Here is a 24,305-nt window from a genome sequence, read left to right as displayed (position 1 = left end):
CCCGCCACAACACCCAGCTACTTTTTTTTTTCTTTATTGCAGTTGCCATTGTTGTTTTAGCTGGGCTGGGCTGGGTTTGAACCCACCAGCCTTGGTGTATGTGGCTGGCGCCATAACCACTGTGCTACGGGTGCCGAGCCAAGGCCCCTCAATTTGTAATAATATTGTTACTAATGATATTACTAGATATTAATACATATAATTGATAACTAATAGGGGAAATCAGAGGAGGTAGGGGTGAGGGGACGGTATCAGGGACAAGGAAGAAGTCAAGGTTATTCCCCCCAAATACTGGGAGATGCTTGCCTGTCATCATATGCAGGTCACAGGGCAGTTTTGAGACAGACTGTGTTATGGTCCATCACTTCACTTCCAGGAAACACAGTCAGTGACATCCTTTCGGATTCACACGTGAGGTCTCAACGTGCCCCCTCGTTGGTGTTGCTGGGAGGGCTCCATTTGTTTCAGTCCATGTAGATTTTACATTTCTTGATTTTTGTGTATCTCAAAATTTTCATCATGACCCGCATAGTGAATCTGAAGGTCTGTGGTTTTGAAAGGCACGTTCGGCCGTTGGGTTTCTCACGTGTGCCTGTGGGCTTTTGCGTGTGCTCTCTCTTCTGCCCGCTCCCTTCCTCAGCGCACCTCCCACGTCTCAGCTTTACCATCACTTTCTCAACAATGTCTTCCCCAACATTCTCCCAGCGTCCCCCCAAATACGCCCTCAGAGAAAGCTGTCCATTTTTTCACAGTCGTAAAAAATCGTGATTTATAAAAACCCAAATATTTATGGGCACATGTGATTGTTTGGTTCAAGGTGGGGCAGGATAACATAATGATTGAGGGCATCAGGTTGGGTTGCATCCTGGTGCCACTGCGCATTCTGGCCATGGGCAACCTTTCCTCATTCTGGTCCTCAGTGACCCCGTTAATGAAATAGAGAAAACTGTTGGAACCTACTGCAAAGAGCTGCAAGGATTCAAGGAGATGCTGCATTTAAAGCACTCAGCACACGGTGCGTATTATTCTTATCAGCAGTCGATTCATTGCTACCTTTCTCCTTTGTAAGACTATAAACTCATTGCTGGCAGGATCGATGTCTATTTGACTGATGACTGTCTCCAGTACCTGACGCAGGGCAGGCCACTCAAAGGTGCAGGCATGTGGCACACATGACCAATGTAGTGAGGAGTGGCACCGTAGCCGGAGGCTGTGCGGGAGTGCTGCACCCCTGGGCACTGACTGACCCATCGTGGCCCCTCTCTGTGGGTTGCTGGGTGCAGACCCTTCTTTCTGTGGGTGTTCTGCTGAGATGAGGAGCCTCACAGGCCCACCGTTAGCTCTGACTAGTTTCTCGGATAGCTGGGTTCTCCCACCAGCTGTCTTGGTAGGAGTCTTAGTGAGGACGGGACGGGACCACTGGGTTTGCTTTTTGTGAGCAAAAGGAAATGAAACCTTTGATTTCATTGTCAGCGAGTGCATTCGGAGCAAAGAGGAAGGAACTCACCCCTGTCTCGTAAATGGGGTTATCAAACTCGGTTTCGACAGTGATCTGGCTGTAGGGGTGGGAGTACATCAGGGGCAGGCGGAGGCTGGAGTAGTAGCGACATCTGGGGGGAGACAAAGGGAGAGAGACGTTACTCCCTGACTGCAAGACGAGAGGCGAGTTACTACGGTGTCAGAATGTGAAGAGTCAGCACCACTTCCCAGGCAGAGGCACCTTCTCCAGTGACAATGAGGATGTGTGCAAACAGCTTCTGGCAGGCGAGAATCCTAGACAGGTGCAAAGAGAAATCCTAATTGTTCTCCACCTGTAACCCAGGCGTGATGACAAAAGCCTGTCACCTCCCCTTACTGGCGAAGCAGTGGAGCTTAATTTGTTTTCACCTGTAAGGTGATCCAAGTCCCTCTTATTAAAGGGTCACAACAGCAATACTGAGCATTTACTGAGCACCTTCTATATGCCATGTCACCTTTGAGTGGCCCTCTGTGACCACCTAAAGGTGAAAAGGGATGAGGAAGCAGAGATGACCTAGTTAGAGGTGGTTCCCCCGTTACTCACTGCAGCCTGTCTCTTTTCTCCACTGGCTTTATCTTGGTGTGTTATCATTTATTTTTGTACTTACTATCCTCCTGTTCTACTCACCTGTGAGCCCTGGGAGGTCAGGAGCGACTTATAGCAGGACATGCCTGCCTTGGGACCTTTGCACATGCTGTTTCTCTGCCTGAAACCTTCCTCTCCCACATAGCTGTGTGGGTTACCCATCACTTTCAAGTCCTTGCTCAAATGTCATTTCCCACTGGGGCTTCCTCTATTTACCTCATATAAGATGTAACCACCACTCGTTCCAGAACCCCCTTTCCTCTCTTTCTTGCCGCGTCCATCACCTCCTAATACACTATGTGCTTGTCCTATATACCCTGTCTGTTGTCTGTCTCCCCCGTTAGAACCCGAGCCCTTGGCAGACAAGGATTTTCTTCTATTTTGTTCTCAAACAATGTTTCTAGAGTCTAGAAAACTTCCTGGCACGTAGTAGGCGTTAGATAACTGTGGGTTTGAATGAATTAGTGACTATCCTAGTTATGGTTTAATATTTCCTTTTTTATCAAAAGCAAGTTGTATGATCCTCAATGTCTGGGACAATATCTGGTGCACATTAAGGTTGTCAGTATGTATTTGTTGAATAAATGCATGAATGAATGAGCGGATGAGTCATTGTGCCCAGCAATGGGAACGTCTATGTCCCTTCTGAACCATCAGCTCCTTGAGGTCTGTCTTACTTGCTGCTGTGCACTCATGGAGCCTGGTAGGTGCCCAGTGTAAATATTTATCCCATACAGTGGAGTTGAATCTCCCCATCTCTACAATCACACCATGCTGCTGTCCCCGAGCTGCAGGTGGAGATTCTCAGTCTCAGAGGGTGAACTGCCCAGTCCCCCAGTGTGCTGAGTGCTTGGCAGCCCCCTCCCTCCCTCAGCCCCCTACCTTGTGATGTAAATGTAGGCTCCTCCCAGGAGTAAGGAGATGATGAGGACCGGGATGAAGATAGCCAGGGCCATGTTTCCACCTTCCAGCGACGTCTCTGCTGCCGCTTCTGCTACTGAACACAGGAGCCAATGAAGTCCTCATTTCTCACACAGGCCCTGGCTCCCAGGTGAGCACCCGCCTTCCCAGTTCTACACCCCTCAAAGAACTGGCGTCATAAAACCTTAGACTTTAAGACCCATGTCTAGGGGAGGAAAGAGTGCTGGTTCTTTGCAATGGGGGCCCAGACTCATCCTTGGGTGGGCTGGCCACAGGGGCAGAGGAGAATTAACACTGCTGAGCCCCAATCATGCCATGCCCATTTCTGGGGGAACCACAGTTGAAATAAGGTTAAAATCCAATCAAAGGAACACTTGGCGAAACCCCCAAATGCAGTAGCTGAGAAGTCACGTTTACTGGACGTTTCACAGAGTGGAGAGGGGAAATAGGAAGGGGTCTGGACCTGAGACTCAGGAGTGGTGGGGCAGGGACAGTTTGCCCCTACGTCCATGAGTTGGGTGATGCTGGGGGCCAGACGCCAGGTCTCTAAGCAGGGTTTCCCACCCCTGGCTGCTCACCTGGAGAGGTGGAGCTCTTGTACCCAGACTGGTGGACGCCTCCCAGAACTACTGAGTCATACTCTCCAGGAGCGGGCTGTGCACAGCCGGAGCAGCAGCTGGGACACCGGTTACGTCTGCACACCCCCAGTGACACCCAATGTGCAGACCTGGTTTTGACTCTCAGAGGCCACTGCTGCACATTCTTGGGCTGACCTTGGAGGCTTCTGCTACCTCCTGATGTTTGTGGGAGATGGGGGTGTTTTGCCCAGCACAGTTTGAAGGACGGCATCCCACAGCTCTTCTAGAAACCTTGGCCTCTGGGTTTCCTCTGCCATTCTCCATGGTCACATCTAAGAGAGCTCAGCTGTACACCAATCTATAATCCATTAACTGCCACTTTATGGGGCTGAAAAAATCAATCCTAGCACCCAGGATAAATGCCTGAGCACAGAACGTTACGATGGTGCTCATAATCTCTGAGCAACCGCAGCCCTCTGAGACATTCTCATGGTTCATTGGTTGGCAGAAGACAGAAAAAGGATGCTCTGAATGGAGATTAACATGAAATGCACTCTATTTTCCAAGCGGAGTGACTAATACGTGTTCCTCCCTTTACTTATATGAGGGCCCTGGCTCTACCTGCTTGGATGAAAATATTGTCTGTTACTAGCAAAAGCAACTGATGAAATGTAATCCACGAAGCCCCTGATTTCTGAGTGAACTCGTTACTGTCAGAAAGCTAAAGATGGCTCCAGAACTAATTATACAAACTGCTCACTGGGTTGCAACATTAAATAAATGAGACGGTACGTGTGTGTTTTTTCCCCATCTCTCAGCGTGGGTGAATGGTTTTACACCAAGTTTAACAGAGGTGACAAGGAACATAGAACGCTCTGGGAAAGAACCACAGAATGAAAACAGAACAAAAGTAAAATCCTGGAGAGTTTTAAAGATCTGGTCCACATTAATAAAGCTCACCTGGGAGTTCCCAGGAAAAGGAGAACAGAAACAAGGAGGAGAAGGGAGAAGGGCCTGGGATCTTGGAGAAGAAAAAAGACCCAGGGGAAAACGGACCACAGAACGCTCCCGGGGCAAACTTCTCCCACCAGGAACCAGGAGATGCTCAGCCCGGGAGGCGAGATGTCCCTGGACCCAGTTCCCCCCGCAGCATCACGCAGAGTTTTACAACAGTGGTTATGTCTCCCTCACGTGTTCTCTGTCCTGTGGACTCTCAGCTTTTCTCACCTCGGTGTCATTGTCATGTGTAGAACTGGTGCCACATCCCTTTCAGATTTTATTTAGGACCCTAACTTGCAAGTCCTGTTATTATTTTTTTCTTCTTACGATATTATTCGTTTTGAAACGACCTTTGACACGGTCCAGGCAAAATGCTCTATTTATTATGTTTAAGCTCCTGGATGAAGATATTCAAGGGCCTGTCCTTGTTTTCTGTGATTAGATTGATTTATTGGATTTTTATTATTCTGAAACTCACCTTCTAAAGCATGTTCAAAACTGTCTTGATTAACTGAAAGAGAAATCAGGAAGCACTGGTCAATGTAAAGTGAACTTACCCTGTTTGCATGAAATGAAGCCCCCTCCATCCCGAATTTAGATGCAAAAGCCCATGCCACATTTTGCTGAAGTTACTGCTGTGTTTTTACTTATCTTGAACTACTATGGTTTGTGAAATGTCAGGGCATATTCACTTCCTACGTTGCCAAGAGAAAGTAAGATACATAAGACATGAGCAAAAATGGTGATAGCAGATAGTTACTGAACACTCACCACATGTCCAATACTGTTCTCTATACACTTGCTCCCTTCACCTTCACAATGACCTCATTAGGGTGCTACTGTTATCATCCCATTTACAGAAGAGCAGAGGTTCAGAGAAGTTAAGCAACTTCTCTGTCATCACACAGCCTCTGAGTAATGGAGGCAGGATTTAAATCGGGACTTCTCGACATTCTCTCTCCTCTGCTTTTAACTACACACATGTGGTTAGGGTTGTTTCATGGTTTTCATGTGGGACAAAGCCCTGATGAACCATGAGGCTCTAGATATTTATTAAATCCAGCTGGAAGTCAAACTATTTTCCTACTTTGAGGTGTATATAGAGGGTGCCAAAAAATGTATACATATTTTAAGTAATTTTTTTGTGTGTGTTACTTTTCGAAGTTGAGTAGAAGGTACCGTTACTGGTCAAGTGTACCTGGACGTGTTACATGTGTACATTGATTTTACCTGTGAATCATCAATTTTACTTACAACAAGGTTGCTTAAATTGTGCATATACTTTTTTGGCACCTCCTATATTTATGTAAATCTTTCTAATCTCATTTTTATTCCACATTTATTTGACTAGGATCTCTGTATTTCACATAAAACTATTTTCACTCATTTATAATTTTTGTAAAACTTCTCTGGAGATTCAAAATGCTGGGGGCTGGCAGCCTATGTTTGGGCATCAAAGTCATCACAGTCGCTGAGCATAAGAATATAGCAACAAGAAGGAGCGTCTCTTCCAGAAATCCCAAGACTTCCTAGTTAGTGACTTGGTTCATGTTACTCTCTCATTTATGTCATTGTCATCATCATGGGATGACAGTAAAGCCAGTTGAAAAGCTGACAGTTAAGTACAGGCATCTCTGGGGCTTTGGCTTCAAGAGCATGGCAAGGCTGAGGCAGATGCTCCCCACCCCAGGCATGAATTTGACTGTGGTTGAGTAGCCGGGAGCTCATGAATGTCCACAGTATTTTAGAATGAGGAGGCATTGGATCTTACATCCCTTGGAGCCCCAAGTCCATGACCCCATGGAGAACATGTTAACATGAAGATTTCTGAGCCCTTTCTGGGACCTGCCAAGGTGGTAGCATATTTGGAGGTGAACTCCTGTAGGTCTCCCCAGCCCCCCCCCCAGGTAATTCAGATACAGCAGGCTGGTCCACTGACTCTTCTTCAGAAGCACAGATCTGGGGGCACCCAATTATTTTACACAAAGGGACACTAAGATCAGAGAGGGAGAGTGGCTCCCCCGTGGGGACACAGATGGTCCACAGCAGACCTAGGATGGAGTCCAGGGCCCCTGAGTCCTGGTTGGGAGCTCTCAGATTGGCAGGGAATACTTCTCCAGTCCAGAGATCATAAAGTCACAGATCCCACATTTTTTCAAAAGAGGAAGTGACTTATTATTTCCTTACAGAGTTGGTGGTGGGAGAGAAGGACCTCTGGAGTAGGAATGGCTATGGGAGCAAGGTACAGGGGCTCCAGGACACTTACTTGCTGGGAATTATGTCATAAGGGTAAAGGGCTGAAGGATGGAGGTAAAGGGCAGTGATCTGATTCACTGGTGGGGCTTCAAGGGACAGTAATGGAGGTTTGCCAAGGGATGGCAAATAGAGGTTTGGGGGACAGCCTGCAAAACTAAGTATTTAACAAATTTTTCCTGTTGTTTGGTTATTTGTGTATTTTCTGATGGTACTTGCATTTTCCTATCAGATTGGCAACTTTAGAATAATTGATAACCTCCAGTGTTGGAGAGGATGGGGGAGTGTGGATCACTCTAATTCTGGAAAACAGTCTGACACCGTCCACGCCAGCCTGGTATTCTCAGGTCTTTGCCACCCGGTCAGTCCTGCTTTACGGACTACATTCTACAGGATGAAAACTGCCAGCACCCAAGATTCATGTGCAAGGATGTTTTTTGGCAAAACAAAACAAACAAAACCCCAGAAGAGAATTGGGAGCCTCACCAACAGATAAAAAAAGACGGATACATTCAGAAACATGCACAGTGTGAACTGGTGGGCAGTGGTTAAAAGGAAAAAAGGGTGGAGCCATGTTTTTAAAAAACTTTGTCTTTTTTAAATGACTCTGCCAATGAGAGAAAAAGCAAAGTACAGACTTTTTTTTTTTTGGTAAAAGATGAACAGCCCTTGCCTATTTTTCCAAGTATGTCTGTTTGCATAAACCCAGGAAGTAGGGACGCTGGAAGCATGATTAGTACTGGCTTCCTGAGAGTAAGGGAAGGATGACAGAGGGCGGCCGAGTCGTCTGTATTCACTAAGCAGTTACTTCCCACGCCTGCCTGTAAGCTCTGGGCAACCTCTAGTTTGCTCTCTGTCTCTGTGGGTTTACCTACTCTGGATATGATATTTCACATAAATTGATATGTGACCTTTTGTGTCCGGCTTTTTTCCCTTAGCACGAAGCTTTTGAGATTCATCCAAGTTGTAGTGTATATTAGTACTGTGTTTTTTTTTATGTTGCACGAACGTGCCAAATTTTTGCTTATTTGTTCAGCAGCTGATGGACATTTAAGCTGTTTCCATCTGTTGGCTGTTATGAATAACGCTGCTGTAAACGTTAATGTACCCGTGTTTGTCTGAGCACCAGTTTTCATTGCTTTTGGACACATATGTAGGAATGGAAAAGCCAGCTGAAAAAGCATTTTTAAGTCTTAAAGCTGGGGTTCATGAATAAGGCATTTGGGGAGCCACAGAAGTTAGAGATCCCCAAGCAGAAATGTGAAACTTCATGTTCTGCACCCCCCCGGGAAGTGAATTCCGAGCTTTTTGCCTATTCTCAAGGGTGTGTTCACGCCACAGAGGGTTAAGATCCACTGGCTTAAAACATTGAACATATTTAGGATATTATTATTGACTGTACGCTGCAAAGCCCAGATAAGCAGATACAAATTTCACTTGGGATGTCGCAACTTCATTTCAATGATAAGTATTTTTTTCATGGATTCTCAGGTGCTATTTCCCCATTTTTCTATCTTCCCGATTGGGCGGGGCGGGCGTGGGGGGTGTGTGTCTTACATCAACAGTGTGTTGTAATCGCTGCCACTAGGAGGCGCTCACGAGTCCCTGTGTGGGCCACTGTGGCGCGCAAGGCCCCGCGCGCGTTCGCAGAATGAGTGTGAGCGGTTTGAGAGGTCTTGCAAGCACTAGGGGAGGGCTTGGACCCTACAGGAATCAAGCGGTTGTGGGGAGGGGGTGCAGAAGGTGGGACATATTTCAGCACGATCTCTAAGCGGATGTCAGAGCAGGCTGGCTCTCAGGGCAACACTTGGACGAGACAAAACAGACGTCTAGATCGCAAGCGGCAATGGTTTCTTGAAGCGACCGTACACCACAGGACTCAGCGTCTCTACATTTTTTGCTTCCGCCCCTATCTTACCTTACCCTGTCCCCAGCCCTGCTTCCACATAATTGCAAACCCTTATTACCGAGGACTTTACTTAAAACAAACAAACAAAACAGGACTTTCCGGAGGAATTCTGCCTTAGGAAGTACGGTCATACTGAATGGGGGATAAAAAGGACTCTGAAGTCTCTGAGTCAAAAATGATTCCAAAGCGCGAGACTCTGACGGGGGGAAGAAGATTTGTTTTGCTTATATTTTCATTTTAATGTTTTCAAAAGTATGAACATTTTTTCTTTCTCAGTAGTGCATGGTCACGGTGGCATCTTAGATCTAATGAAGTATAGTAGCCCAGCTTTTTAAAGCAAGTTTGGAAACCCTGTGAACCGGTCCTGACATGGCCGGCCCCTCGGCCCCTGTGTGCAGAGAAGACTTCTTTACCTTTACAGACAGGCAGTGGGCCATTCCAGTGGGATGGTTGTCCGAGGATGCATCGAATGGTTACTTCACCCATGAGCTCGAAGCCTTCATAGCACATGAAGGTGAGGGACTCTCCTGGCAGGTAGAGTCGCTTGTATAGGATTTGATATCCATTTTCAGGCAATCCCGGATTGTCACATGCTAGGGACTCCTCCGCTGAAATGCAAGTCAAAAGGAGCTCTGATGAGATGATGCCAATCGCTGTGGGGTCCTACTCATACATAGCCTGTCTGATACAACCGTGGCCAGCCTTTCCAGTATCTTCTCTCTACAACCCCACCAGGCATTGAGTTCTTGCTGTTCCTCAAACTCACCTTTCCCTCTCCCACATTTGGGTGCAGAAGACACGTGGTCATGGTAGAATGAACTGGGCTATGAAATCTGGGTTAAAATGTGGGTTCTGCTACTTATTAGCTGAGTGACTGCCAGCATGTGGCATAACCTCTCTGATCATCAGTTTTCTCATCAGCAAAATGTGAACAATAGTTGGACCCATCTCACAGGGATTTGACTGCATAAAAAGAAAATGCTTAGGATGTTCTTGGCATGTTATAGATGATCAGCAAATGATGGATGGTGCTGATGTTTAATTATGAAATATTCTTGCTGTATCTTACCTTACACCTAAACTGTGAGGGCAGTCCAAAAAGCCTATCTGGATGCCTCCTACCACCAACTGTTATCAGCCTTTTAAGTTTTTCCTCCACACCAGCACTTCCCACACTGTCTGGTGCTGAATTATTGAATATTTGTTTCCCTCACTGGAGATGAGACTTTAAGGTAAGCTTGAAGATCAGATTTTGGGATAGAGTAACATTGCAACAAATGCCTCCAAGTATTAAGCCCACACTGCCATCTGGTGGCTATATTGCTCAACTGCAGGCACAAAGTCCCTGGTAGCCTAAGCCTTGTTGGAGAGTTGAACTTGCCCTGTTAACCCCTTCCTGTCTCTGCATGAAGTTCTTTTTTAGCACTTAGCTGGAAGGGGCAACCAGCCAACACTTCTTTTCACACAAGACTACAAATCCTAAAATATCTAAAAAATTTATTATTAAAAACAAAGTTTTAGCCGGGCATGGTGGCTCACTTGTAATCCTAGCACTCTGGGAGGCTGAGACCGGCAGATTGTTTGAGCTTAGACCTCGTCTCTAAAAATGGCCAGGCATTGTGGCAGGTACCTGTAGTCCCAGCTACTCGGGAGGCTGAGGCAAGAGAATCGCTTGAGCCCAAGAGTTTGAGGTTGCCGTGAACTATGACACCAGAGCACTCTACTGGAGAGCGACAAAGTGAAACTCTGTCTCAAAAAAAATTTTTTTTCAAATTGTAGTAAAATCCACATAATATAAAGTTTCCCATCTGAACTATTTTAGGTGTACAGTTCAACAGTGTTATGTGCCTTTACAATGTTGTACAATCAATCTCCAGAACTCTTTTCATCTTGCAAATCTGAAACACTGTAAGTGTTCAACAACTTCCCATTTGACCCTCCCCCCAGTCCCTGGCATCCACCATTCTGCTTTCTGTCGCTATAAATTTACTACTCCAGAAACCTAATATAAGGGACTCATATAGTATTTGTCCTTTTGTGACTGGCTTATTTCACTTAGCATAATGTTTGTAAGCCTCATCCATGTCATAACATGTGTCTTCATTTCTTTCTTTGTAAAGGCTGAATAATATTCCATTGTAGGCTCATGCCACACATTGTGTTTGCATTCATCCACTGACGGACACTGGGGCTGCTTTACCTTTTGGCTACCGTGAATAAGGCTGCTGTGAACATGGGTGTACAAATATCTTGTTGAGACCCTTCTTTCAGTTCTTTTGGGTATACACCCAGGAGAGAAATTGTTAGATTATATAGTAATTTTATTTTTACTTTTTTGAGGAATTGCTGGATTGTTTTCCACAATGGCCACACCATTTTGCATTCCTACCAACAGTGCACGGGGGTTCCACTTTCTCTACATTGAATCCTAAAGCAATTGATTATTTTCTTTTGGACCTTGGTTTGGTTTAAGAAGACCCAGGCTGGCTGGGTGCGATGGTTCACACCTGAAATTCTAGAACTCTGGGAGGATGAGGTGGTTAGATTGCTTGAGCAGAGGAGTTCAAGACCAGCCTGAGCAAGAGTGAGACCACATCTCTAAAAGTAGCCAGGTGTTGTGGTGAGTGCCTATAGTTCCAGCTACTGGGGAGGTTGAGGCAAGAGGATCACTTGAGCACAAGAGTTTGAGGTTGCTGTGAGCCATGACACCATGGCATTCTACTGAGGGCAATAGAGTGAGACTCGGTCTCAAAGAAAAAAGAAAACCCATGTCTTCAAATATTACATCTGGCACCTGCCATCAGTAGTTCAGAGACACAAGATGAAATGAGCTTCTGTCCACAGCTGGTTTAGTAAAACTTTCTGAATATTGGGCATACTGCAACGACATATTCCTGTAACATCTGAGGGAGTTTTGCAAACTTATCAGTGTGTAATTTCCCAGTTTCTCAGCATCTCAACCCACAGATCCTTGGTATAGGACATGGAGCAGGTGAGTGGCTGATATCTTGTCTGATGATTCTGATGTACCTTGAGGGGGCATACTTTCTCTAGATTTGGCTCGTAAGGCCTTGTTTCATCTCCTGCCTGCCTCTCTGACCAATCCTTAACTCACATTGAACTAGTTGCATTTTACCAGATGGACGACACTATTTTACCCTTTGGTGCTTTTGCCGATGCTGTTCCCTCCGCCTGGAACATCCTTTTTCTGTTCATCTATAGGGAATGTGGTAGACATACTCTAAAGCTGCCATCCCTGACCCCCAGGGCTGCACAGCAGGAGGTGAGTGGCAGGCGAATGAGTGAGTGCAGTGTCATCCGTGTTTACAGCCGTTCCTCATCACCTGCATCACCACCTGAGCTTTGCCTCCTGTCAGATCAGCAGTGACATTAGCCTTTCAGAGGAGCACTGACCCTACTGTAAACTGCATGGAGGGATCTAGGTTGCCTGCTCCTTATGAGAATATAATACCTGATAATTGAGGTGGAGAGGTAATGTTTTTGAATCATTCTGAACCCCCCCCCCCCAAACCCAGTTCATAGAAAAATGGTCTTCCATGAAACTCGTTCCTGGTGCCAAAAAGGGTTGGGGACTTCTACTCTAAGACACTCTTAATAACCCCTGCCTCCTGGAACTCACTCGTTCTGAGTGCAGGTGGGCCCTGTGACTTGCTTCTAGCTAACAGAATATGGCAAAGAGGATGGATGTCCTTTTTTGTCATGTTACATAGAACTGTGACTTCTGTCTTTCTAGCAGATTCTCTCTTACTGTCTTCAGTGAAATAATTATTTTTTGACTCTGTAAACTGCCCAATGGAAAGGACAAAGAACTGAGGGTGGCTTTGGCCAACAGCTGGTAAGGAACTGCAGCCTGAAAGCAACCAAGTGAGTATGGATGTTGATCCTTCCCCTGTCAAACCTTCAGAAGAGACCCCTCACCAGGGTGTGTGTTGTGAGAGATCCCACACCAGACGACCTGAGTAAGGGGTTCTCAGAGTCCTGACCCACAGAAACTGTAAAATAATAAATCACATATGGTTTGAAGCATCTTATTTTGCAGGATGAATCTCAGGAATTCCTTCAGGACCCAGATCTGCCCCCAGTGACATGAATTCCTCTGGACTTGGAACTCTTTTCTATAACTTGCACAAACCTCTATACCTCTATTACGGTATCAGAATCTTTTCTAGCACGGTTTGGTTCTCACTTCTGCACCTCTTTCCCAGCCTGGGCACTCACATTCTGCTCATATCAGGAACCCCAGTGCCCAGCATAACCTAATTCATAGAAAGCATTCACTTATTCAGTCCATACTTGTTTATTGAGCAGCTATTATGTGCCAGCATGTAGGTAGCACTGAAGACACAGAATGATACACATATAATGCCTGCCCCACTGAACTCATGGTTTGAAGAACACAGTGAAGAGAGGCTGAAATTCCATTTTTTTCTCTGTGAGTATAATGCACCTGTAGACTATTTAGCTAGTGCAATGTAATTAAGGGAATAGTTACTGAGCTTTGACAGGTGAGGATGTTTCAAGTAATAATCTAGATTTCTGGCTTCTTTTGAAACACTGGAAGACTGGATGATCTTGGGCTCACATAGTCACATGACAATGATTGCCTGTCCCCCTTAGACCAGGAATGTGCTTTGTTTTAGCCACAATCCCTACCACTCCCTATTCTCTTTCACTTGCCTGGCCTGGATCAGCATTTAAATGGCCTATTATCATTTCCAATGAAAAGAAACGCAAGAATCAGTGAACATATATGTGTTAGTATTAAATTATCACCACTAATAAGACTCACCCTCCAATGAGTGAGTCAGTAGAAACCTGACTTCTGCTCTTGAGATTGAAGGATTTTCCTGTATACTTCAGTAGCCATCTTCATTAGGAGTTAAGAACTATTTTCTTCCCACCCTTGAAATCCAACCAGCCCAGAAGTTAGCCTGTGGAATGGAACTTTCCAGGTCACTGTGCAGTTGGAATGGTGTCTTGTATGACAGCATAGATATGTCCTGGAAGGCACTCATGCATTTATTCAGAAAATGTAAGTGCTTACTTCATGCATGGCAATGCATCCAACAGAGGGGTCAGGAGGCCAATCAGACACCATTCCTGCCCTCTGGAGCTCATGGCCTGGGCGACCTAAGGGGCCAAACAGATGTCTAAATGGACAATTTAATTAAAAATGGCAGGTGTTATAAGGGAGAGAAAGTCACAAGACTCTGGGAGCCTGGAGGGGACCCCTGATATATCTGAGGGGAGGGCCTGTGAGACAGGCAGAGATGTTGTGTATATTTCTCTTTCGAGAACACTCCCAGAGATGAGGCTTCAAATGGATGAGCTGATACTTGATCAAGGCTAATCTTTCCATTTAATGAAGATCTCTCTACACTTGAAGTTCACCCCCTGGGTCTCCAGATCAAGCTGGACAGGAAGCCAAGGCTTCTGTGTCTGAGCCCAGAATCAAGTCGCCAGGCCTTCCTTAAATCAATCATGCAGGCCCCTCCGATGCAACACCCCATGTTGTGTTTCTGGAGGAGACACAGAAGGGCTAGCAAGGAACGATTAAGCTGAAAGTTAACCCAGGTAGGGATGGGATATAGGAAGGGGGAATTTCATTTTTATTTTTTCCAGCCTATGTTTTGATATGTTATTTTTTAAGTGGGGGGGGGCCTATCATTTCTATAACAAACATAGATGGCATTATGAATGGGACCCAGTTACTATTGTGTTCTAAAGCTTCCTCTGAAAATATTCTGAGAAAAATCTTTGGTTCTCAGCCTGGGTGAGCTCATTGCTCTGTCCCTGGTAGACTGGTACACAGGAGATGCCCAATAAATAGTTCTTGAAAGACCACATATTATTTCAGTTAAAGGAAGATTACAGAGGAGAAGTGCTTGAGCTCAAGTGTCTGAAGGCTCAGGGTTTTTATTCTAGTTGTGTGCCTGTGAGCATAACGGACCTCTCTGGGCCTCAACTTACTCGTCTGTGAAATGGGCTGTCTCAGAGAGCTGTTATGAGGGATCTAACGAGCTCATGAACATGAGAAGACCAGCATGTAGTGAGTATCCAATAAACGCGGATTATTTTCATGAGCTTTATAATTTTTGTCATAGTCTCACATCAACTATACTATTGTTGCCTTAATACAGTGGTTCCCGACCTTCCTAATGCTGCAATGTATTTTCCTTGTTAAAAAGGGGTTACGACCCATAGGTTGAGAACTGCTGCCTTGATACTTGTTGAGTTTCTGTTGACTTGTTTTTCCATTTAAATTGTGTTATATAATTTAGACTCACCCTATATTATAATATATCTATAACCACAGGTTTAAAATGTTAGTCTTCTTCTCATTTTTTATCATTTTATTAGCCAAATAAAGCAAAAAATGTTCATCTGGGCACTGTTGAAAGCCAGGTGGGCACCACCATATAATCTTCTTGGAAAATGCAGCCCCATGCACTATACTTCACAGTTTATGAACTTTCAGAGTCCAGAATCCACTGCTTTTTTTTTCTGGTCCTGTAGATTCTGCAGCACCTTTGTGCCAGGACTGTGCTGGGACCTGGGTATAGAGTGGTGAATTTAAGAATCATGGTTTCTATTCTCCCAGAACTCAGTCTAGTGGGGGAACAGGGAACAGTTTTCCAGTCATTGCAACCCAAAGAGATAGTAGCTGTGCTGGAGAAGCATGGAGGAGAAACGTCCTCTCTCACAGGGTGGAGGAGTCCTCTTGGGGACATTGGTGGCTTCAGAGCGACTCTTAAAAATCCCAAGTGTAATCCATTCATGAGTTGATGGGCACTTGGGTTGATTCCATCTCTTGGCAATTGTGAATTGAACTGTGATGAACATTCTAGTGCAAATGGTCAAAGGACTTCTTTCTTCAGGGAGGTACCTAGTAACGGGACTTCAGGATCAAATGGAAGGTTTTACTTTTAGCTCTTTGAGGATTCTCCATACTTCTTTCCAAAGAGGCTGTATTAGTTTGCCATCCCACCAGCAGTGCAAAAATGTTCCCTCCTCTCTGCATCCATGCCAGTATCTGTAGCTTTGTGACTATTCCCAAGTATCCAAAGCGTGAAATACTAATATGAAACCAATGGACAAACAACTACATCCCCACATGAGAGAAAAACAATTAAATTCAAGTGGGGGGAAGAGTGAGGAGGGAAAGGGGAGGGGTGAGGAGGGGGAGATTGGTAAGCTGTCACATAATGGGCACAAAGTAAGGGCATACAGCCCACCCTGGGTGAAGGGCTCAACTACAGCTCGACCTTTATCTTGCAAATACAAACAGTGGAACCTAATCATTTATACCATCATATTAATCTGAACTTTAAAAAAAAGAGAAAAAATCTTGACCTTGTTGGACAAAATTAGACACACAACTTATTAAACTGTGTGAAAATAACATCAAATGTCTATTTTGTGTATTGTGTTTATATCCAGAAAATAGGTGAATTATAAGTTGATTAAAAAAACCAAACCAAACCTTGTATGTTACTTGCATTGCAGCAAAGTAACCAGCAGATGGCAGTAATAAACAGGAACCCATTCCTTTATAATGCTGTCCCCAACCCTGGGCCTTGAGACTGATACCAGGGCCTGGCCTGTTAGGAATTGGGCCGCACGGCAGGAGGTGAGCAGAAGAAGCTGCATTTGTATTTACAGTTGCTCCCCATTGCTCACTTATCCTGAGCCATGGTGAGCTGTCCAATTATTTCATTATATAATTTCATTACATAGTATGTGCTTGAATCATCCCCAGACCACCCCTACTCCAGCCCATGGAAAAATTATCTTCTATAAAACTGGTCTCTGGTGCTAGACAGGTTGGGAACTACAGCCTTATCATCTTTCCCTGAAATTTTCTTTCATACATTAACAGATTAATTAATTGCCTGGTATTTACTGATCGTCTTCTGTGTGCCAAGCACTGGTCTTGGCCATGGGCATACAATGACAAGCAAAACTGACACAGTCCCTCCCTTCATGTACCATTCTTGTGCCAGGCACTGTCCTGGCCCTCGGAAGGTAGAAAGCAGACGCAGGATAAATTATTAGATTTGTATGCAAAGGAGGATAGTGACAGCACCCTGGGTTACCTAGTGCCCTGGCTCTGCCCCCGACCCCCAAGGTAATTTAATTTAATTAGTTCCCCAGTGTATGCTCTTTAAAACTCTCCAGGCAATTCTAAAGCTCGGCACTGATGCTTTGGCGTCTTGGCATGATTAACAAATTGATTCATCACTTAGTTCATTAATTTCCAAAATATTTGAACATCCATTCTGTGTTAGATGATTTGCATACGTTATTTCTAATCCTTCCCCAAATCTTTGAAGGTTAGAGCAATCAAGACCAAAATAGCCAACATTTACTGAGAGCGTCCCCCAAGCCAGATACTATTTTGAATTGTTTGTCTATAAACTCAATTATCAGAACAGCCCCAAGGCACAGATATTATCATCATCATCCCCATTTTATATCCAAGGCAAAGAAAGCACTAAACGGTTGTGTAACCTGTCAAAGGTCACAGGCTAGCAAGTGGTAGAGATAGGGTTCAAACTCAGGTGTGCCAAGACCTGCGTTAACCACCACAGCATGTGGCCATTTTACAGATGAGGAAACTGAGGCCCTCAAGTGGGGATTACTTGTGACAATCCCACAGGAAGGCTGAGCCGTGATTTAAGCTGAGGTATCTCTGGCTCTCAAGTCAGTCTGATTCAATGTTGTACTAACTATCAGTATGAGTTTGAGAAGGATGTCGCATGGAATTTTTCCCTGGCAGGAATCAGTTCATTGAAGGCCTTTGTGTGTATCTTTAGTGCCCAGAAGGTGGCAGGAGAGTGACATGGAAAGTAAAATGAATTTGGAACTGGAGGTTTGGATTTGCTGTGTAACCATGGGTGAATCACCTTATGTCCCTGGACTCCATTTTTCCTGCCTGTAAATGGGCTGGCCAAGACCTCATTCTTAGCTGAGACATGACTGCAGTGATATGTGGTCTTACTTTGACAATGGATCATCTGAGGCAGGTTATCTCCACCTAGATGCCGTTCACACTTGGCCTGGATAATTCTTTGTAGTGAAGCCTGTCCTGGGCCTTGCAGCATCAGTAGCCCCTACCCACTAGGTGCCAGTAGCACCCTCTGCAAGTTGTGGTGACCAATAATGTCTCCAGAAATAGTCCTGGTGGATATCCCCAGGGGAGCAGAATTGCCTCTGACTGAAAACCACTGGTCTTTGGTTTTAAACGATTGTGACTCCATCGTAATCCTCCTCAAGAATTCAGGTGAATTGGACTGATGGCCTTATGGACAGATCTACCCTCATTCTCTCTTTCCTCTCCCTCTGTCCTTTCTCTCTCTCTTTCTTTCTTGACATGTTCTCACTCTGTCACCCTGAGTAGAGTACTGTGGCCTCAGCCTACCTCACAACCACCTCAACTTCTGGGCTCAAGCGATCCTTCTGCCTCAGCCTTCCACATGCTGGGACTACAGGTGCCCTTTGGAAGCTTGAGGTGGTTCACAGTTTCTTTTGATAAAGCCCCACCTCTGCAAAGCTGGGTTTTCCGTGGTTGTTGTGATGAAAAGCAAGAATTGTGACAAAATCAAAACACACTAGGGTGGTGGAGGCCAATCTGATCCCAAAGTCTGAGAATTTCTGCCTGGCTCAACAGGTACCTACATCCCTGTAGCAGTAATACAGTTAAGTAGGAACAACTTTATTTCTTTTTTTCCAAAAGAAAACTATGCATTACTTGTCCAAATGGCTACTAATTACTCATTACGTTGTTTGGACTTAACTGCTTAATAAATGGTAACTGTTAGGTATTTTGGCCTAGGAAACCTGTGAAAAATTTCTGAGACAGCCAGGGTGCTGTGAGTTGAGAGAGTTTGGGAGCTTCTGTCCTGGCAGTGAGCCTGCCCATAGGAGGTCTTGTTGAATGACTGAGAGAGTTGCTCCCAACAACCCTTCTTGGTAGAGAGTAGCATTCTTTTTCACAGATGAGGGCTCTGAGGCCCACAGAGGGCAAGTTCTTTGCCTAAGATACACTAGCAGAGCTGGGCGTATGTCTGACTGGGAAACTCAGGCTCTTCTCTTTGTCTATGCCTGAACTGTCTATTTTTGAATTGCCCTGGGGTAAATGGACTAGGATCAAAAACCATGGCCTTGCGCAAGTGACTGGGCAAGAGTCTGTAGACAACCAGAGCTTATACAATTTTCTGTCCATTTCATGAGCTTGTTGGTGGAAGCTGCTCAGCCCCAGAGTTCTGCCTAAAAGCTGGAACGTCAAGGTCACCACCTTGACGTCAAGGTCAAGGTAGGAAGATACTTTGGGGTTTAGTCAGGCTCAGTTAGAATCCTTGTCCTCTTTTACTGTGTGACTTCAGGAAAGTTACTCACCCTCTCTGGGCCGCCTTTGCCTACTTTTCAGTGGGTGCACATTACCGTGTGCAGTTTTGTGAAGGGGAAGCAGGTTAACGTTGGAGAGGAGGTTAGCATACCAAAGGCACTCAACAGGTGGGGTCTCTTTCCTTCGTTCAGTTGAGTGAAACATTTCTAAGCTGTTTTATGTCTAACAACCCATCCTTAAAAATCCTTTCATTCCCGAGTCTGCAGCCTCCCTGTCACTCCAGTTCCCTGCTGCCCAACTTTGACCCCACCCTCTTGTCTCCTGGGTTGTCTCCCATTAGCCCAGCTGCGTGTGGCTGGGTTCTTCTTCAGGCTTTTGAGAGGACCTCACATCTCCTGACACGCCACTTGGCTTGTGAACTGATTAGCATGGGTGTCAGAGAAGCTGTCTGGACTCAGGACTGCAGAGCCAACACCAAGTTACAGGGAAAGGGGCCGAGGGGCTGCCGCAGCCCAGTGGGTCTGCAGAGGCTGGGCTTCATTAGTGAAGTGCACTTCCTTCATAAAAAATGGTATCTCTACCTTTCCATATTTTAAAATCAGCTTTTATTTTTGGCTTCGCATCTCTGGGTTGCTACAGCGTGAGTCCCCAAAGCTGCCTCTGATCTCTCTTATGGTCATTAGAAGGAAAGGGGGGGCTCTGCTCATTTTCTGAGACTGCCATTAACAAGGGGCTGGGGGCGTGGGGGAGCTTAGAACAACAGAAAGTTACTATCTTGTAGTTCTGGAGGTTGCAAGTCCAAAAACAAGCTGTTGGCAGGGCCGCCTCCCCTGAAACCCACGGGGGGGGGGAGTGGGCCTCTGCGCCTCTTCCTAGCATCTGGTGGAAGCTGGCAGTCCTCACCGCATTACCCCACGCCCGTGTCTCTATCTGTGTCCCGAGTCCCCTGTTCTTATGAGGACACCAGTCACTGAATCAGTGCCCCTCTTAATCCAGTGTAACCTCATTTTAACTTGATCACCTCTGCAAAGACCCTGTTTCCAATCAGGGTCACAGTTTCTGGTAGTAGGGAGGAAGTTAGGACTTCGACATATCTTTTTGGGAATATAATTTAATGCACAGCAGGAACCAACTAGTGTGGACACAGCCCAAAATTCTAGGGATAGGGGACAGGTGTCATTGTGGTTAAGGGGTTAGAGCCATAAACTAAAATTCCACTGGGATGTCCCCATAGGCGTTTGTACCCTATCAATCGTGGTGGGGGTGTGGTTGGCATAAGGGTTTAAGGGCAGGGGACTTGGAGATCAGAGTCCTAAATTTGAATCCTAGTTCTGTCTACAAAGGAGTGTTGTAATCTCCATTCCATTTCCCTATGGAGATATGGCACAGATAACGTGTGAACACGCATACACATTCACAAATAAATACATAAAATATGTCTTCCACATTCAGTAAATGATAACTATTATCTGTGAAATGGGGCAGCTGTATTTTATCTATGTTCTCTTCAATTGTACTTTAGCCCCCAGATTTCCTTCAGCTTTGAAATTCCAGAATTCTTTTTGTTGTTGTTGTTTTTGAGACAGAGTCTCACTCTGTTGCTCTGCCTGGAGTGCAGGAGCACCATCACACCTCCTCCTCTGGAGCAACCTCATCTCCTGGGCTCAAACAATTCTCCTGCCTTAGCCTCCCAAGTGGCTGGGACTACAGGCATCCAGCACCATGCCTAACTAATTTGTTATTAGTATTATTTTTTGGTGTGACATGGTCTCACTATGTTGCTCAGGATGGTCTTGAACTCTTAGCCTCAAGTGATCCTCCCGCCTCAACTTCCCCAAATGCTGGGATTACAGGTGTGAGCCACTGCAATCCAAACTCTTAACTATAAAGGTTGATGGAGACACAGGGATGTATGGTCCAAGAACGCTTTTTATTTGAGGGACCAGAGTAATAAGGTCCCCCTTTTTGATAAGCAAAAGTAGAAAGACAGAAATAGAAATCTTCCTCTAATGCAGGAATCAGAAGCTAATTAAGGGAAATGTATGAGGCAAACGATGTGACCTAAAATTGTTCATTTAGTTGGTTCCATGTGGTGAAACCTTTCTGTAGGCTGAGGAAGCTGAACTAATGAACTAGCAAAAGTGGGATCCTGACCTTGGCTGGTTCATGAATAGAGCAGAAAGAAAAGTCTCATGCGAGTTTGAATTTGACTGTGCTCTGTTTTCTCCCAGAAGCAACAGACATCTTTGTTTTGTTTTCCTGCCAGGAATACAAGAGTTAACACACATGACATCCTTAGAATAGGGCCTGGCGTACAGCAAGGACTCAGCAAGCTTGTCTAGTGGAAAAGGAAAGGACGTCCTTGCTTTCCAGTTGTCTTCCCACAGTGGGAGGTTTTGCTCATCTAAAAGGTAGCGTTAAAAAAAAGATGCAGACTTTGCGTCTTTCGTATTTACCTTGATGGATTTAAAGAACGTTCTCCTAAGTATCTCAAGAATGGAAAAGCAAGCATCTCATGTTCTCCAAACTCTCTTAAAACTAGTAGATCAACAACTACAGGCCCATTTGAGAGAAAAATACAGTTAAAATCAAGGAGGGCGGCATGGGGGGTGGAAGGGGGGAGGAGAGAGAGGGGCAGGGAGGGGGCGGGGTCTCAGGAAGTTCCCACCTGAGGGGCGCAATGTAAGGGTATATGACACGCTTCTTATGGGAGGGGCTCAACTACAACTGGGACTCATCCTAACAAACACAAACAATGTGACCTCATTGCATGTACCCTCATAGTAATCTGAAAAAGAAAAGTGTGAAGCCCATTTTAGGGAATTGTGAACAGTTGCAAAACACAGCCACTGTTGGAGCCAAATCTGTAAACTGTACTCAGAGTCACTCGTATCAGGTGTCGGTGAACTTGCAATAAACGTCTTAGAATTGCTTTTTCCTAAAGTGAAATTCTTAGTTCTCTGACACTGCCAAAGACCTCAGTGTGGCTTCTGGCCTTCGTGCTGGCTGTGTCCGTAATGGACCTGTTCACAGCACACTCTAATAACAGTAGCACGGCTGACAGTTTTTAAACCCCGAATATGGTTTACAGCTCTGTTCTTCCCATATAACCTCATGGTTTCTTTGAGTAGTTGCTGTGAAGCCTGGTTGTACATTTGAACCCCTCGGGAGCTTTGAAAAAGGCCTCTGCTGTTAACTACCTGGGTGCCCTGGGACCATGGTTTCACCTCTCTGAACTTCAGTATCCTCTTCTTAAAACCAAGGCAGTGATACCGTGCCCCCGGGGCTACTGGAGAAGAGAAAAGGGAAATTGGTGGAGGACTTAGCTCCATCCACGGTGCAGGATAAAATTACTGTAAGTATTGTAGTGTAAGCGTTAGCTACTGCTGTGTGGTAGTAGAAATAATAAAAGCCCTTCCCTGCCCCAGAGTAGGATGCCTCCTCCTCGAGGCTCAGCCCTGAGGTGAGAGTGTGAGTTAGTGAATCTGAGTCTACAGACAGGAGGCCCAAGGCAAGAAACAGGACTCACAAACACAGTGGGGCAGGCGCGACGTCCAGATGGGAGTCCCCGTTTCGCGGCTGTAGCAGGTTAGAAGAGAACTCCCTTCAAGCACAAAACCAGGGTTGCAGGTGTACTGGATGGTGGTCCCCACCAGCAGCACAGGATCGGAGATTAGGCGGGTAGAGTGGTCCACCTCTCCAGGGTCGGTGCAGTACATGACTACAGGAAACAAAATCAGACCAACGTGGGTGTCAGAGTCCTCACCGTCAGAGGTTTGCTCAGAATTATAGGATCATCTAGGAAGTTTTCAGACTCAGTTCTGTCCCCTTTTGGAAGAAAATTAAAGGTGGCTGGAGACCAGACCAGGAGGAAAGAGACTTGAATTTAATTCCTCTTTTAGGAATTTCCCCAGAGAATTTGCATCAGGGCCCAAAGGTCTATGTAAAAAAGGTTGTATATCCCAGCATTAGGCAGGAAAAATTTAAAAAATCTAAAAAAAAAAAGAAATAAGACAATTCTTGAACAAGGACTCCTTTAACAGAGGAGAGTTCAATATAATGGAATAGCCATTCCACATGATCCTGAGCGTCTGCTAATCATGGCCGAGCGAGGAGCAGCCTGGCTGCTGCTTTAGTGGTGCTTGAATATAGTAAAACAAGCATCTATTACTTTTTTAATTAAAAAATCAATACAGGTAAAGGGAAAGCAATAAACCAATTAAAGAGGAGTAAAGTGGACAACATGTGTGATATGAAAAGGTGCCCATTATTTATAAGTCGGGGACAAAAGCAGCTGCAGGAAGCTTGGAACAATTCCCTCTGGGGTCAGCGCTCTCTGCAGCTGCTTCTGTGTGTCTAGCTGTTAATTTACACGCACACACACATACGTGTACATACGGGATGAATGTGTGTGTGGAACTGAAACAATATAGAAGAAACTGTTCACAGTGGCGTCATTTCCAGAGAGTAAGTTCATCAAAGATTTTTCACTATTTCATAATTTTACTACTGGCTGGGTACTTCCAGTAACCACTGTTACAAGGTCATTTTAAGATATGTTTATATACAGCTTTTAACATTGAGGGAGTAGTTTAACCCATGAAAGGGGTAAACAATGTCTGGTGACTTCGAGGGGAGGTCCCTGGTGCCAAGGAGTTCTGCTGACCTCATCTCAGCAGAAGAGAAAATGAACAACAGAGGCAGATTTGTGGGTCTCTCCTGCCTTGGACGGAATGTGCGTGAAGGTCCCAGTGTGGGAACAGGAACACTCCCGCACGGAAGGGGCCCGATACCAACGTAGGCTCTCATTTGGCAAAATTCCTATCGAGAGCTCGTTTCTGTCCTTTCTATGCAGTTAAAACGTTTACATATTAGTAATCACTTTCATGAGTTGGTGACGGATCTTGTTCCTCACTGTTTTTAATTTGTCATCACACACACACACACACACACATACACACACTCTTGCATACTATTGTAGACCTAGAACTGTTTCTGTATTCATTTTTGTTTTTTTGAGACAGAGTCTCAGTTTGTCACCCTAGGTAGAGTTGAGAGGGCCAGACCAGTGCCATTTTGTTGTTTACTGCCTCAGTTCTGTTCCTCATTTTAAGCCCCCGCCACCATCTTAGATAATAAGCTTCAGCTTCCCCAAAACCCAGGCTTTTCCCC

At 45.3% G+C, this 24,305-nt stretch overlaps 1 protein-coding gene across 1 annotated transcript in view; it reads right to left on the bottom strand.

The window, feature by feature from the left end:
* SEZ6L (seizure related 6 homolog like) overlaps positions 1–24,305 on the bottom strand; it is a 76,585-nt gene that overhangs the window by 1,419 nt on the left and 50,861 nt on the right. The window contains exons 11-15 of the mRNA XM_003789969.2: positions 22,663–22,854; positions 9,178–9,372; positions 5,081–5,113; positions 2,987–3,101; positions 1,508–1,610 (exon numbers count right to left, since the gene is read on the bottom strand). Coding sequence (XP_003790017.1) covers positions 1,508–1,610; positions 2,987–3,101; positions 5,081–5,113; positions 9,178–9,372; positions 22,663–22,854 — 638 coding nt within the window. The remainder of the gene's footprint in view (positions 1–1,507; positions 1,611–2,986; positions 3,102–5,080; positions 5,114–9,177; positions 9,373–22,662; positions 22,855–24,305) is intronic.

This window comes from Otolemur garnettii, unplaced genomic scaffold (assembly GCF_000181295.1).
Source record: "Otolemur garnettii isolate 467f Iridium unplaced genomic scaffold, OtoGar3 scaffold00038, whole genome shotgun sequence".
Classification (NCBI taxonomy): domain Eukaryota; kingdom Metazoa; phylum Chordata; class Mammalia; order Primates; family Galagidae; genus Otolemur; species Otolemur garnettii.
Note: the sequence above shows the minus strand (reverse complement) of the source record. Positions and strands in the feature narration are given on the sequence as shown.